The sequence below is a fragment of the Moschus berezovskii genome, chromosome 17 (genome assembly GCF_049115385.1).
Source record: "Moschus berezovskii isolate FMDL1 chromosome 17, NW_MosBer_1.0, whole genome shotgun sequence".
NCBI classification, from domain to species: domain Eukaryota; kingdom Metazoa; phylum Chordata; class Mammalia; order Artiodactyla; family Moschidae; genus Moschus; species Moschus berezovskii.
Window position 1 is genome coordinate 77,367,286 of NC_142476.1, and position 16,589 is coordinate 77,383,874.

Consider the following 16,589-nt stretch of genomic DNA (forward strand, 5'->3'; position numbering starts at 1 on the left):
ATTTATCTCTACAGAAGTCTTTTTCTTAACCTCATTTGCAAGCCATATTGGACATGGGCAGTTATTATTTGTACAACTCTTAAGCTAAAGATATTTTCATGTAACCTTTTATTCTCTCTAGGAGAATCTTGGACAAAAGATGTACTTTGGGCTAATTTGTCTAGCATTCTCAACATATCAACGTACTAATTTTTCAAGTAACTGAAAAAATATAAATACTAATTTTAATCTCACAAAGCAATAAAATGATATATTTAATGACTGATTTTTACATTAATTATGACATGTTACATTTAAAACACTAATAAATGCTCCTTATGTTTTATTCTGTTCTTCCTACTTTGTCCAGAATCACACCGTGATATTGTGCCAACTCTTTGGTCTGTTAATTTTACAATGGCCTCTGGCCAAACCCAAACACGATAACATGCTTATCCAAACTGCCAGAGAAATATGTCAAAACATCTATTGTTCTGGAAATTACTGCCTCTCTCTCTGTCTTTCCCTCTCGCTCTTTCTTTTGAAAATTAAAGGTATCCTATTTTCCCATTCTCTCAGCTTTCATAAAGTCAACTTTATTTGAGTCAAAGGCTAAAGATTTTAGCAAACACATGGATTTGTCCACTAGTTCCAGATTATAGTGTATATTGACTTCTAGAAACTTAGAAACAACTACTTGTACTCCTTCAGTTCAGTTCAGTTCAGTCGCTCAGTTGTGTCTGACTCTTTGCGACCCCATGAATCACAGCATGCCAGGCCTCCCTGTCCATCACCAACTCCTGGATTTCACTCAAACTCATGTCCATAGAGTCGGTGATGCCATCCAGCCATCTCATTCTCTGTTGTCCCCTTCTCCTCCTGCCCCCAATCCTTCCCAGAATCAGAGTCTTTTCCAGTGAGTCAACTCGTCACATGAGGTGACCAAAGTATTGGAGTTTCAGCTTTAGCATCAGTCCTTCCAATGAACTTAACTGTGTCTTAAAAAACAGAGGGGGAAATACTCCTTGAATCAGACTTCTTAATGATTTTTGTGTCACTGACTCATTTTGAGCACAATCATCCACTACTCAGGATAATGTTTTTAAATGCACACAATCAAATTATGAAGTTTTACAAAAGAAATCAATATTATTAAAACAAAGTTTCATTCATGTATGCTTTGTGTGTGAGTCTAAGTAGTCAAGGATAAACTCAATTCATGTGCAATTCAATTAATGCTCTGACGTGAAAAACCTTAATCCAGTTATCCAGTTAACAAAATTACATGAAAATATATAAATAATTTCATCTTAAATGTACTGAAAAACTCAAAACAAAAGGAAATAATACATTATTCTTCAAGACACCATGGTTTAAATCAGTGAGCCATGAACATACATAGAAATGGATCTTAGAGACAGAAAACACAATGGTATGATATGATGGTTTAGTCATTAAATCATATCCGATTTTTGCAACACCATGGACTATAGAACGCCAGGTTCCTCTGTCCATGGAATTCTCAAGGCAAGAATACTGGAGTTGGCTGCCATTCCCTTCTTCAGAGGATATTCCCGACCCAGGAATTGAAACCCATTCTCCAGCACTGCAGGCAGATTCTTTACCACTAAACCACCAGGAAAGCCTCATGGTATGATATAATCATAGGATAAACATATTCATACCTTTATGGCAGTGGATGCAATTTGAATGTGGTGAAGTCTCCGAAGGGTGCTGTCCCTGTCAATGAAATAGGAAGCAGCCAGTTGATGCAGAGTCTCCAGAGTAACCGAGGAGCTATTGGTGCTGGGGTCACTTCCTTCAGATCGTTTGCTCAACTTCCGCTTGTCCACAAAAATTGTGAGTGACTCCTCTCCTGCATGAATAATATTTTACATTATTTCATTTTCCACTTAAAATCAGTGTTTGAATTACTTACAACTGAGGAAGCCTAGATTATAACCATTATGAATCAAAGGAGTGACAAATAACAAATGGGCAGGGAGTTTTGTTTACATTTTTGTTCACAAATACTTCACACATACCTAGAAAAGTACCCAGGATGCTGATGGTTGTGAATACATATTTAGTAAGTACTGAAAAGCTTTTGTGGAATTTTTTCTCTAGATTTTATTGACTTTTTCGAATGGTTAGCTTATCTAACACTAATATGGCCCCAAAGCAAATTAAGATGAGAAAATATGTAAAACAAACAATAGTTACTATAGATCATTATTGCAAATGAAAACTTGATCAAGCATTTACAAAATATTGTTGTCTAGTTGCTAAGTCGTGTCCGACTCTTGATTTCTCAGGCAGGAATACTGGAAAGGGTGGCCATTTCCTTCTCCAGGGGATCTTTCAGACCCAAGGATTAAACCCACATTTCCTGATTGGCAAGCAGATGTTTTACCACTGAGCCACCTTGGAAGACCACTTCAAAACATTAGCTGTTTTCAATTGTATCTTTAAAATGCAGAGAAAACATATATATGCCTATATAATTATATAAATATGTGTATTAAGCTCAGAGGTTATCATGAGAAATGCTGGGCTGGTTGACGCACAAGCTGGAATCAAGATTGCCGGGAGAAATATAAATAACCTCAGGTATGCAGATGAAACCACCCTTATGGCAGAAAGTGAAGAAGAACTAAAGAGCCTCTTGATGAAAGTGCAAGAGGAGAGTGAAAAAGTTGGCTTAAAACTCAACATTCAGGAAACTAAGATCATGGCAACAGGCCCCACCACTTCATGGCAAATAAATGGGAAAACAATGAAAACAGTAATAGACTTTATTTTGGGGTGCTCCAAAATCACTGCAGATGGTGACTGCAGCCATGAAATTAAAAGACGCCTGCTTCCTGGAAGAAAAGTTATGACCAACCTAGACAGCATGTTAAAAAGCAGAGACATTACTTTGCCAACAAAGGTCCATTTAGGCAAAGCTGTGGTTTTTCCAGTGGTCATGTGTGGATGTGAGAGCTGGACCATAAAGAAAGCTGAGTGCCAAAGAATTAATGTTTTTGAACCGTGGTGATGGAGAAGACTCTTGAGAGTCCCTTGGACTGCAAGGAGATCCAACCAGTCCATTCTAAAGAAGATCAGTCCTGGGTGTTCATTGGAAGGACCAATGCTAAAGCTGAAACTCCAATTCTTTGGCCACCTTACGTGAAGAGCTGACTCATTGGTAAAGACTCTGATGCTGGGAATAATTGAAAGTGGAGGAGAAGGTGATGAGATGGTTGGATGGCATCATGGACTCCAAGGACATGAGTCTGAGTAAATTCTGGGAGTTGGTGATGGACAGGGAGGCCTGCCGTGCTGTAGTTCATGGGGTCGCAGTGAGTTGGAGATGACTGAGTTACTGAACTGAACTGAAGCTCAGAGGTTTCTTGTGTGCTACAGTTCATAGGGTCACAAAAATTCGGACACAACTGAGCAACTAAACAACAACTACATGACATTAAATATTATATTATTGTGTGTTGATAGCTTTGTAGAAATCACTAGCATCCATGGGAGCTTTAAGTACTTGACAATGGACCCTCTAAGGTGAAATTTAAAGTTAAGCAAATTACAGTTAACCTGAAATTTTCAACGTTTGAATGTTGATAAAACAGTGTCAATGCCATTTAAGACTAACATTAAGAACTTGCCATCCTCAGACTTCCAGATTCTTGGATCATCTAGCATATAATTGTCAGACTTGAAGCTTGTTCTCATTCTTTCAGAAACCCATCTGTTCAGGTGGCATCATGCCCATTGACAAATTGGCAAGCCAGTTTCCTAAAAGACCAAATAAGATTTCTAACAGAAGAAGAGTTTGCTTGTCTCCTCAAAATTAAAAATAATGCCAATTTTAAAATGACACAGTCTAGTGACCAAATTCTAAGTGACAGTTTCTACTTCTCTAAGAGATCAGGTGAATTGCTATCAGAAATAATGTATCAACAATGTTATTTCAGAAAGTTGCATTCTCAGTATGTATTTGGACCTCACCATGCCAAAGCAGGAGATGCAAGAGACGTGGGTTGATTCCTGGATCTGGAAGATCCCAGAAATGACAACTTACTCCTATATTCTTGCCTGGAAAATTCCATGGACAGAGGAGCCTGGTGGGTTACATTCCAGAGGGTCACAAAGAGTAAGATGCACGCGCGCACACACACACACATCTTGGAAATCAAGTAGACTAGAATTACCGAAAAAAAAAAAAAACCTTCAAAATATGAACGAGTGGATCAAATTATCAACAGCGTTGTCATTTGCATGGTAACATGCCTTCAGATGGGAACATCTGAAAGCAAAAAGGAAATATTTGTGTCAAATACTATAAGAAAAAAAAAAAAAAAAAAGCACAGCAATCATTTACCCCTGAAGGGAAGGATGAACTGGCTTAGAAATTTGGTCTCACTGAATCTGAGAGCCACTCACACATGTACCTAAGTAAACATCTTGCACATGGAGACAGAAAGATCAGTGCTATTATCTTCTTATGATCTAAGAAGTCATAACGCAGCTCAATGACACATGTAAGTGCTATGATCTAAATGTTTGTGTCTCACAATATTCATAATTCATATGCTGAAATTCTGTCCTTCTAAGATCATATTAGGAGGTGGGGTCTGTGGGACATGCCTGGCTTATGAGACCAGAGCCCTCAGGAATGGAAGTCATGCCTTTGTAAATGAGTCTCCCAAGAGATTCTTTGTCCCTCCTGCAATGAGAAGATACAAGGAAAAATCTGTGACGAAGAGAGCCCTCACTCAACCATCTTGGCGTACTGATCTCTGACTTCTAGCTTCCAGAACTTTGAGCAAGACGTTTCTGCTGTTTACAAGTTACCCAGTCATTGGTATTTTGCTATAGCAGCTCAAACAGACTAAGACAGCAAATGGTGTCTCTTCTTAAATACAGTTAAAAACCAAATGACAAAGATATCTTGATAAAAGTAAATAAAAAAGAAAGATTAGTCATCTCTTCAGGCTAAAATTATTACATCAGAAAATGAAATAGACTGAATAGTGCTAAAGATTAAAACCTGCAAATCTGCTTTAACTGAACCACTTTTCATAAAGCAGAACACAGAAGATATAGGTTAAAATATCCATATGCTGACAATGTTATGAGACTGCAGAACATGTTCCCTAGACCTCAATATACTCAGTGGGGGTAAAAATTTAATGATAGAGAGCTACACAACCCACTTAATAAGATAGATCATCTAGTGAAAAATGGACCCTTATAATAACAAAGAGGAAATGAAAATATCTTCTCAAGCGTACATAGAACATATTGGCCATATATCCTATTAAAAAATCCTTAGCAAATTCCAAAAGTTTGAAAAAAGAAATCAGTTGAGAAAGTTTGTCTCCTTGATGACTCTGGACAAGCTCCTATGAGCTTGTTTTGACTAGACTCTTTCCATAGGCATGTGCGAGTCCAACTGTAGTAAGAATTCTGTCAAGTCACTTTAGCAAGAATCCCCTACCCTGAACATCTGATCATCTCTAATAGCTGACCAAATTCCTCATCCCTCATCATCTTCCTGGTGACATTTGGTAACCTTGGTCTGCTTTCAGCAAGATTCCTGTTCAGTTCAGCTCAGTTCAGTTTGGTCACTCAGTCGTGTCCGACTCTCCACGACCCCATGAATCACAGCACGCCAGGCCTCCCTGTCCATCACCAACTCCCGGAGTTCACTCAAACTCATGTCCATCGAGTCAGTGATGCCATCCAGCCATCTCATTCTCTGTCATCCGTGTCTCCTTCCACCCCCAATCCCTCCCAGCATCAAAGTCTTTTCCATTGAGTCAACTCGTCGCATGTTAGGTCTCTTTAAAAAGAATTACTCTGCCTCCTCTATAATATTCTATCTACCAACTCTTCTACTCTGCTCATAGACTAAATGCACCATTTTCCTGGCTCTGCTCATAATTAAGAACAATCTCCCCTGCTATACAACTCTATTGTAGGAGGCCCCATGCATAAAGTCTGCCTTACTGTTCTTTATCAAAAGTCCAGATAACTGTTTCTTTAACACACTTACTGATTACAATACACTAAAATTAAAAATTGATAGGAACATTTTTTAAATTTCCTATGGATAGATATTCTATTACATAATTCATGTGTAATAGGATAATGAGAGAAAAATAACAAATATTCTAAGAAAAGCTGAGAATATTTAATACAATCAAGCAAAAATGGCCTCCATAAAGGACAGAAATGGTTATGGACCTAACAGAAAGAGAAGATGGTAAGAAGAGGTAGCAAGAATACACAGAACTGTACAAAAAAGATCTTCATGACCCAGATAATCACAATGGTGTGAGCACTCACCTAGAGCCAGACATCCTGGAATGTGAAGTCAAGTGGGCCTTAGGAAGCATCACTACGAACAAAGCTAGTGGAAGTGATAGAATTCCAGTTGAGCTATTTCAAATCCTGAAAGCAGATGCTGTGAAAGTGCTGCACTCAATATGCCAACAGATCTCGAAAACTCAGCAGTGGCCACAGGCCTGGAAAAGGTCAGTTTTTATTCCAATCCTTAAGAAAGGCAATGCCAAAGAATGTTCAAACTACCACACAATTGCACTCATCTCACATGCTAGCAAAGGGATGCTCAAAATTCTCCAAGTCAGGCTTCAGTAATATGAGAACTGTGAACTTCCAGCTGTTCAGGCTGCTTTTAGCAAAGGCAGAGGAACCAGAGATCAAATTGCCAACATCCGCTGGATCATCAAAAAAGCAAGACAGTTACAAAAATACATCGATTTCTGCTTTACTGACTACAGCAAAGCCTTTGACTGTATGGATCACAATAAACTGTGGAAAATTCTGAAAGAGATGGGAATACCAGACCACCTGACCTGCCTCTTGAGAAACCTGTATGCAGGTCAGGAAGCAACTGTTAGAACTGTACATGGAACAACAGACTGGTTCCAAAATAGGAAAAGGAGTACGTCAAGGCTGTACATTGTCACCTTGCTTATTTAACTTATAGGAAGAGTACATCATGAGAAACGCTGGGCTGGAAGAAGCACAAGCTGGAATCAAGACTACCAGGAGAAATATCAATAACCTCAGATATGCAGATGACACCACCCTTATGGCAGAAAGTGAAGAACTAAAGAGACTCCTGATGAAAGTGAAAGAGGAGAATGAAAAAGTAGGCTTAAAGCTCGTCATTCAGAAAACTAAGAGCATGACATCCAGTCCTATTCAGTTCAGTTCAGTTCAGTCGCTCAGTCGTGTCCGACTCTCCGCGACCCCTTGAATCACAGCACGCCAGGCCTCCCTGTCCATCACCAACCCCCGGAGTACACTCAAATTCATGTCCACAGAGTCGGTGATGCCATCCAGCCATCTCATCCTCTGTCGTCCCCTTCTCCTCCCGCCCCCAACCTTTCCCAGCATCACAGTCTTTTCCAGTGAGTCAACTCGTCGCATGAGGTGGCCAAAGTATTGCAGTTTCAGCTTTAGCATCAGTCCCTCCAATGAACATCCAGGGTTGATCTCCTTTAGAATGGACTGGTTGGATCTCCTTGCAGTATAAGGGACTCTCAAGAGTCTTCTCCAACACCACAGTTCAAAAGCATCGATTCTTCGGCGATCAGCCTTCTTCACAGTCCAACTCTCACATCCATACATGACCACGGGAAAAACCATTGCCTTGACTAGATGGACCTTGGTTGGCAAAGTAATGTCTCTGCTTTTTAATATACTATCAAGGTTGGTCATAACTTTCCTTCCAAGGAGCAAGCGTCTTTTAATTTCATGGCTGCAATCAGCATCTGCAGTGATTTTGGAGCCCAAAAAAATAAAGTCTGACACTGTTTCCACTGTTTTCCATCTATTTCCCATGAAGTGATGGGACCAGATGCCATGATCTTTGTTTTCTGAATGTTGAGCTTCAAGCCAACCTTTTCACTCTCCTCTTTCACTTTCATCAAGAGGTTTTTGAGTTCCTCTTAACTTTCTGCCATAAGGGTAGTGTCATCTGCATATCTGAGGTTATTGATATTTCTCCCAGCAATCTTGATTCCAGCTTGTGCCTCTTCCAGCCCAGCGTTCCTCATGATGTACTCTGCATATAAGTTAAATAAGCAAGGTGACAATATACAACCTTGACGTACACCTTTTCCTATTTGGAACCAGTCTGTTGTTCCATGTCCAGTTCTAACAGTTGCTTCCTGACCTGCATACAGGTTTCCCAAGAGGCAGGTGAGGTGGTCTGGGATTCCCATCTCTTTCAGAATGTTCCACAGTTTATTGTGATCGACACAGTCTCCTATTACTTCATGACAAATAGATGGGTAAACAATGGAAAGAGTGACAGACTTTATTTTGGGGGGCTCCAAAATCACTGCAGATAGTGACTGCAGCCATGAAATTAAAAGATGCTTACTCCTTGGAAGAAAAGTTATAACCAACCTAGAGAGCATATTAAAAAGCAGAAACATTATTTTTCCAACGAAGGTCCATCTTGTCAAAGCCATGGATTTTCCGGTAGTTATGTGTGGATATGAGAGTTGGATTATAAAGAAAGCTGAGAACTGAAGAATTGATGCTTTTGAACTGTCGTGTTGGAAAAGACTCTTGAGATTCCTTTGGACTGCAAGGAGATACAACCAGTCCATCCTAAAGGAAATCAGTCCTGAATGTTCATTGGAAGAACTGATATTGAACCTGAAACTCCAATACTTTGGCCACCTGATGCAAATAACTGACTCATTTGAAAAGACCCTGATGCTGGGAAAGATTAAAGGTGGGAGGAGAGGGGGATGACAGAGGATGAGATGGTTGGATGGCATCACCGATTCAATGGACATGAGTTTGAGTAAACTCGGGAGTTGGTGGACAGGAAGGCTGGTGTGCTGCAGTCCATGGCGTCTCAAAGAGTCGGACACGACTCAGTGACTGAACGGAAAGAACTGATACATAATTCATCACAATTCTATGTAAAAATATTCAGATTTGAAAAGTGATATATTATTCAATCAACCAAAATTTTGTGTTCCAAAGTATTTTCATTCACATTTTTAAAGCCAGCTGTAGCTCATAAGCATGACATGAGTGCCAAAGGACATCTACCCATTTTGTAAAAACTAAATGTGATTTTCAAGTAATTCAACATTCTGAGTCCATTAGAAAGTGAAAGGATTAATGATTATAGATATAAAAAGATGTGATTATTTCACATAGAAATCATGCAGCTGTGCCTTTTAAAACTAAAATGCTGTGGAGGTTTTTGGACATTAAAAGCACATACTGAAGATTGCTTTCATAGAGAATGCAAAACAGAGGACTGTAAAACCAAAAAAAAAAAAAATCATGACTTTAATGTTATCCTAGGGTTAGTTCATAGGGTAAGATTAGGTATATTCCATATATTGTGGACCTCATAATTATGTATTTTTCTGTCCTGGTTTTCAAGAGTTGATTTTGTGTCCAGTAATGAAAGAACTTTCATTCTATTACCTTTTCACTTGGATCTTCTCAACTTGCATTCTCACATATATAGTTTTTAGGAATGGAGGTAATGCTTTCAAAATTTCACAACCAAAAGCAATGGAAGAGAATGAGTAACGTAATCCTACAGATAAATCAATAAAATGCAGTAGTTTATCATTTGCAATTTTAATTGTGTCATGGATGCAAACATGCACACATGTATTGTCATTGTTCAGTCACTAAGTTATGTCCGACTCTCATGGACTGTAGCCCATCAGGTTCCTCTGTCCATGGGATTCTCCAAGCAAGAACACTGGAGTGGGTTGCCATTTCCTTCTCTAGGGGATCTTCCTGACCCAGGAATTGAACCCACCTCTACTGCATTGGCAAGGGTATTCTTCACCACCGAGCCTCCAGGGAAGCCCATGCATGTATTAATGGTCCATTGTAAACAGTAGTGAGTGCTGCCCTTTTACTTGGTATCGAAAATAGCAAATGATGAGGTCAGCAGAATTCATAAGAGCCAGATGTTCCATGATTCAGTACAAGTTTTGAAACACATCAGAATGTTATTATGCTCATTTTTGCTTTTTATGCCTTTGCCATCTGCCAGTAAGATAGAATGTTCCAATGAGAGCCTTTTTCAACTTGATTCCCAGAATGAGCAGGCAGAGCACGGGATCCATATATAATGGAGACACATAATACTGGGGAGACACAACCAGTATTGCATTGTGTAGTTGCAGTACGCTGAGTTTTGAGGTTATTTCTTTTTTATCTGCAATGACGGTAACTCTTGGATGTTGGCTGTATTTTATTTTAACATTGCTACTACCAATGGACTAGTATACTGACTCAAATATATATCATTCCACGCAAGTGAAAAAAAAAGTGCATTTATGGCAAATATCTTCCCAGTCATTCAACTTTCTTATCCTTGAAAATCTTACTGTGAATGTCTATTTTACTTTTGAGTTTCATTTATCAAAAAATGCTATAAGAGTAGAATAACAGGAATAACCAGTGTAAATACAGTTTAAATGTAATTATAGGTTTTACTTTTGATGTATCATTTTAGTTCAAAATTGTTATCCTATTTTTGGTAATAACAGATCATATTAGTCCTTGTGATTTCATTCCTTAAAAAATTCTTCAAGTATTACCATATTTTAAGTATCTCTGTCTTTTTAAATTTTACTTCACTTTTCAGTGTTTACTCTCACTGCTAATGATCATTGTTTCCTAGCTTTTTGTGTTAAAAGGTATATCCCCAGAGGACATGCATCTTTCCACTAACATAGTGTTGTAGAAAAAAGACAGGGTTTTAGATACAAATAGAAGGGGAAAAATCTAGAAAAAAACAGGCTTCTGATAAGGAGCAAAGTCAAATATATAAAGACAGTAATAAAAACAGACATGTCGACTTAATACCAGTTGGCATCTGCAAGATATTTTGCAAAGAAAATAGCTAGCCTTATACAGCTTTGACCAAAAAACATAATATGTTTTGCAAAACACTCTAAAAGAAAGCAACTGACCTTATGCTTATTAACAGTCATCCCCCCCAAGTTGTAAGAAAAATTTCTAAACAAAATTGCCCAGAAACAATAGTCCCTATAGAATAACGACATGAATAAAAAAGTAACTGGAAACATATAGTTCCAAGGAGAGATAGAACAGAATACACCCTGAATGAAATAAAAGTTTCATGGAGCAGTTTATAAACAATGTTATAATGAACATTTTTTTTATGTATAGTTGCAGACTCTTGCTATTATTTTGGTAAGATTGATTCTCAGAAGTGAGATTTCTGGAGCAGTTAAGTGCAGTTGAAATTTATATAGATACTCTAAATAGTGCTGTTCAGACTTAATGTGCATATAAATCACCTGGAGATCTTGTTAACATGTAGATTCTGATTCATTAATCTGGGATGGAATCTGAGATTCTGCATTTCTAACAAGTTCCAAGGTGATGCTGATGCTCTTGGATCATGGACCAGCCTCAAGTAATGGGGCTCTAAACCACAGTAAAATTTATTACCAATTTAAATATCTGTCTTTATCAGTGACCTGTGTGTTCCTTTAAAGAAGGTCCTGAATCTTTGTGCTTTTATAGGTAACTCAGTACATATTTGTCAGATAAATGGACAAGTGATTTATCTGTCCTATTAAAGTGCTATACAGTAAAACAAGAATAAATATAATTGTATTTATGAAATTCTAAAACTCAGCATTTATCTTTTGACTAAGTTGCCAGGAATGCCATTATTAAGATCAACTGACATAGCAAATTTAATTTCATTTTCTTCTTTGTTATCTTTATTATAGCTTTCATAAATGGGCTCAAGTCATTTTAGTAGGTAACTGCCTTATAACCATTACATGTGAATTAACAGTATTACTTTAATTTCAAAGTTTTCATTCTCTTCACCAGAGAAATGTGAGAGACAGGGATAGAAATGAAAGAATAAGAGACACAGAGACACAGAGAGATGACACAGAGATGAAATGATATAACTATTCAGTCTTAAATACAATATGGAAGTGTCACTATTTTAATAATTCCTTGGATTATAACGCTTTGGGAAATTGTTCTTTTCTTTCTTTCAATACATTTTCTTGAAAAGACTATGCATTCTAATTAGAAATGCAACTGACTATGCATTTCTAAAATAATTCCATGTATTTTCAAGTAATTATTTCTATTTGGTTAAATAATAAATTACATGTATTAATACATACCTTGGCAGATTAACTTCTTTAAATTATATCATAAACTAAAATAAAAGGAATTTATGTCTCCTAAGAAGAGACAGTGAAAATGAGAAAGACAGCTATTAATCTATTTTGAAAGAAGATGGTACATGATATAGAATTAAAAACTATCTTTGAATATTTTCTACAAAATGTAATTTATATACAGAAAAGTGAGAATTGAGCATTTCTGAAATTAAAAGAGGATATTTGGATTTTCATACTTACAGAGATGCAAGAAAAAAAAAAATCAGACTAATATTCTATCATATCCCTGCTTACTGACCTCTGTTTTTTCTTTGACAAATATACATACACATTAAATATATATCAAAAAATGTTTGAGCTAAATAAACTACCTTGCAGAAATAGCTAATTATATACTATATAGTCACTGAGGTAGTGTTTATTTTACATAATTACCTTAATAAGTTAATATTAGTCTGCATTTCAATCATGCATTTTTCACTCTAACAACAAAGAAAATATTTTCTATAGCTAATAAAATTAAATATCTGACAAAATGCTTTAAATTGAGCCATATGGTAATCCCTGATACATTCTCATAAGAAGCACTTTCAGAAAAAAATTTCAAAAGCAAACTTGAAAGAAAAAAAAAAAACATATAACTCTTTCTGCTAAAAAGTTAATGATGGCTTTTAAAATTCCGTGCATTCAAAATCAAAATAGAAATGTTTTTATGTTGCTGAGAATAAAAAAAAATAAAAAAATCTTTAAAGTTGTAAATGAAAAAATCTCAATATACAATCTATTTGCTTCTGGAATGAATTTTGGTCCAATAAGAAAAACATCTCTGAGATAAAGAGTACTTTGCAGGTAAGTTATTTTGCCTAAACTGCCCTCACTGAGTCCACATTCCAGACCCTGCCCTCAGAGGTGTGAGTCCACAGACTGGTGGGTGTTGGGAAGGGACCTGGGAGTCAGTAACCCCACCTCTTCCTCTTCTTCCTCTTTAGGATGTGCTTTAGCGAGCACAGAGCACCTGCTGTGGTTGGCTTCTCACCTCCTTAGGCTTTAAAGAGCCATTTCACCAGGAGGTGTTCACATTCTCCAGTGACTGTGGATGGCTCAGAGCTTTACCTGTGACTGCTTGGACAAGTCTTTGCAATTGGGGAGGTGAGGCTCAGGTCATATTTAAAATTACTATAAACATTTTGATATAACATTTTTTATCAATTTTTAATTAATTTTTGATTTTCATATCCCTTAATCCTTTGTCCTTTTCTGTTGATCGAGAATCCTGACCTGTTATTAGTGAACACCCCGTCTGCTCAGTAAGCTCAACAATGTTAAGGTCTTTTTGTTTCCATTCACTTACTTTTTTTTTCCTTTTTTGGTATTTCTGTATTCAGTACACAGATGCACTTTATTTCAGTGTTTGTCATAGATTGTATTATAATGAAATATATTATAAAAACAGTCCTGAAATATAGTCCATAGCTAGAAATCAATATATCCCAGGAGTGCAATCTTTTCCAAGATTGATTCTTTAAATTTAGTAGCTTATTTTAGATTTTTAAACTGTGATGGAGTTTAGATATCATTATCCCAAATAGAAGCAAGCTAAATAACTATATTGAAAAATAGTTTGGAAGCTATAAGATGAAACAAACATAGAAAATGATATATATTGAAGAAGACTTTTTATAATTTATTTTGCCCTATAGAAAGATAATTTAATCACTGACTTTTCTATCATAAAATATCCCATTAAAGGCTTCAAATATCCCATCCCAAGTTTTATGTCTAAGTCAATAATATGATGTACTAAATAACTCCTGGGGGAAAAAAGACATTTTTCATTTATTTCCTTTTCATCACTTTAATGCTGGTAGAGAGTATTTTACACTTAACTTGTTTTGAAAAATGTTTAAATTTAGTTGAAGATCTAGTTACTTAGAAAGCATCTACTTATAAAGTAATGAGTTTTCAGATGCAAAGTAGTATTATACACTGGATAAACAACAGGGTCCTACTGGATAGCACAGAGAATCATATTTAATATTCTGTGATAAACCATAATAAAAAACATTAAAAAGAATGTATATATATATGTGTATGTATGTATAACTGAATCATTTTACTATAAAGAAGAAATTAACACTACATTGCAAATCAACTATATTTCAATTAAACCACAAAAATAAAATTTTAAAACCTGGTTTTTTATTTAAAATATCTTGCTTGTATACCTGACATCCTCTGTGTTAATATTAGAGTTGTTTTTCAGTCTTGGTCATTTAATGAGAAAGAGAATTTACTCAAGTTCATTTTTAAGAAATGCTGCTGCTGCTGCTGCTAAGTCGCTTCAGTCGTGTCCGACTCTGTGCGACCCCATAGATGATAGCCCACCGAAATGGAGTAGTACAATTTCATGTTCAGTCAGGTAAAACATATGAAGTTAAAATACACTTATAGCATCAAAAAAGAGTGTCATTACAACAGCAATAACTTTAAAAATGGCTGAAATCAACCTAGTATACATTTTAATTGCTAATAGTTTATATCCTTAAGCTACTAAACTAATTTCATGTATTGTAGCTAAATTATTAACATCACCCATCAGAGAGATTTCTGAAGGAAAATATAAGTAACATTTAAAGATGAAAAAATAATTTCAACAGAAAATACCAGGAATACTAAATCCAAAGAATAGTCAGAGATTAGAAGGCAAATGAGGGTGATGATTCTATTCTTTCCCCCAAACCACAATGGAAGACAATGTTTGAATAAAACTTTTAAGTAATTGAAGTAAATCAATTTTGAGAAAGTAGATTGTCATTATCAAGTAATCAACCTTAAAAAGTAATTTACCACAAAGGTTTTCATCAACCATGTTTATAAAAACAAGCCAAAAACATTTAAAACAAAAACTATCTTAAAGTAACAATGTGACACCCATAATGCCAAAGCAATGAAATAAATCAAAAAGTCACCATAGTTTTGTTGCTAAGGAACAAAAATATCCCTGAGAATCATCTCTACTTTTGATCTCTTCTGTTTCCCCCCTTGTTACTTCTTTCCTTTCTTACTTGAAGAATATATTTTATGTTCTGAAATTCTTCTGGGAACTCTGTATTGTTGATGTAATGAAACCTCGTATGGTATGTGTTGCAAGAACACTGAACTTTTTAAAAGGAGGTGTTATAGAAATAATTTAATTTTGACTTTCACTTCAGATTTTATTATATTAATAACCATTGTCATTACAAAGCCAAATAGATATAACTTTCAAAGAATCAGTTTTCACAATTATGGGGATTTTTTTTTGTCATTGTTTTGCCATCTATGGTGCTGAAATAGCAACAGCAATTACATAAATGCATGGCTTGTTTATGGCACTTACACTAATCTTCCCATGTCCCTGTCACACAAGTGTTACTCTCCCCCATTTTTCCTTAAAAAAAACAAAAACTAAAAAGCAGTGCAGTTACTTGTTTTTAAGGTCTCACAATTTGTTTAAAATAAAAAAGGAGTCAGGATTCAACACCAGGCTTGTCTGATCTCTTTATCTCATTATTTTAGTATTATTTATTTATGGAAGAAAGTAATGGAGAGAGAATGTGCATTACTGCTAAACTTTTCTGTCTGCCTGGACTACCTCTCTCTTCTACATTTAACTCCTCAGGGTTTCATGGCAGGCTTGCTTCTTTAGTGTGTCCCGGGATCTCTCCTTTTTCACTCTCCCCATGCCCGGTTCACCCGCTCTCCTTCTTATCCTGATTCTCTCCAATTCTGAATATATTGGTTTAACTGACCCATTCTGGCTCCATGGATTTGCTTCTTTCATTCAGTCTTCTTCCTGAATTAGACCTCAATTATCCTCTATCATATATTTCATCATTTTGACATTTATCTAGTTGACTGGGCAGTCTCAGCTTCCTAGCAAATTATAGTTTCACTTATTCATTTAAAAATTTAACAAATTTTCAAAGAGAACTTATTGTGTGCCCAGCACTACTATAATGTTGATTGAAAAAACTGCACAATGTATAAGTTGAAAATTAAGTTTTATTTGGTGGACAAAATTAAGGACCTAAGCCCAGAAGATAGTCTCTGAGGTCACTCTGAGGAACTGCTCTGAAAAGAAAAGGGAAGAGTCAGTATACATAGGAGTTTTGCAACAAAAACCAGATAGTGGAACATCAAAAAATTACTATTAATTAAAGAAAAGTTTAAAAAACTGAAAAAAAGGAAATTCAGGTTAATGAATTTAGCACTTTTCTATGTATGGGAAGATGCAAGAGTCTGTGCTAATTGAAATCATTCCTCTGATATACACTTTAATTATCTAGGGCCAGTACCCTCCTTTCTCTGTCAGGAATCCCATCAGGGTGCACAGCTGGGGAAGCTGCAGTGACTTATGGCTTGATG

The 16,589-nt window shown here is 36.2% G+C and overlaps 1 protein-coding gene across 2 annotated transcripts in view; it reads right to left on the minus strand.

Annotated features, from left to right (window-relative positions):
- Nucleotides 1–16,589, minus strand: part of BRINP3 (BMP/retinoic acid inducible neural specific 3) — a 486,084-nt gene that overhangs the window by 225,064 nt on the left and 244,431 nt on the right. For both annotated transcript variants that reach the window (XM_055419914.2, XM_088845071.1), the window contains one exon: nucleotides 1,665–1,855. In XM_055419914.2, coding sequence (XP_055275889.1) covers nucleotides 1,665–1,855 — 191 coding nt within the window. The remainder of the gene's footprint in view (nucleotides 1–1,664; nucleotides 1,856–16,589) is intronic.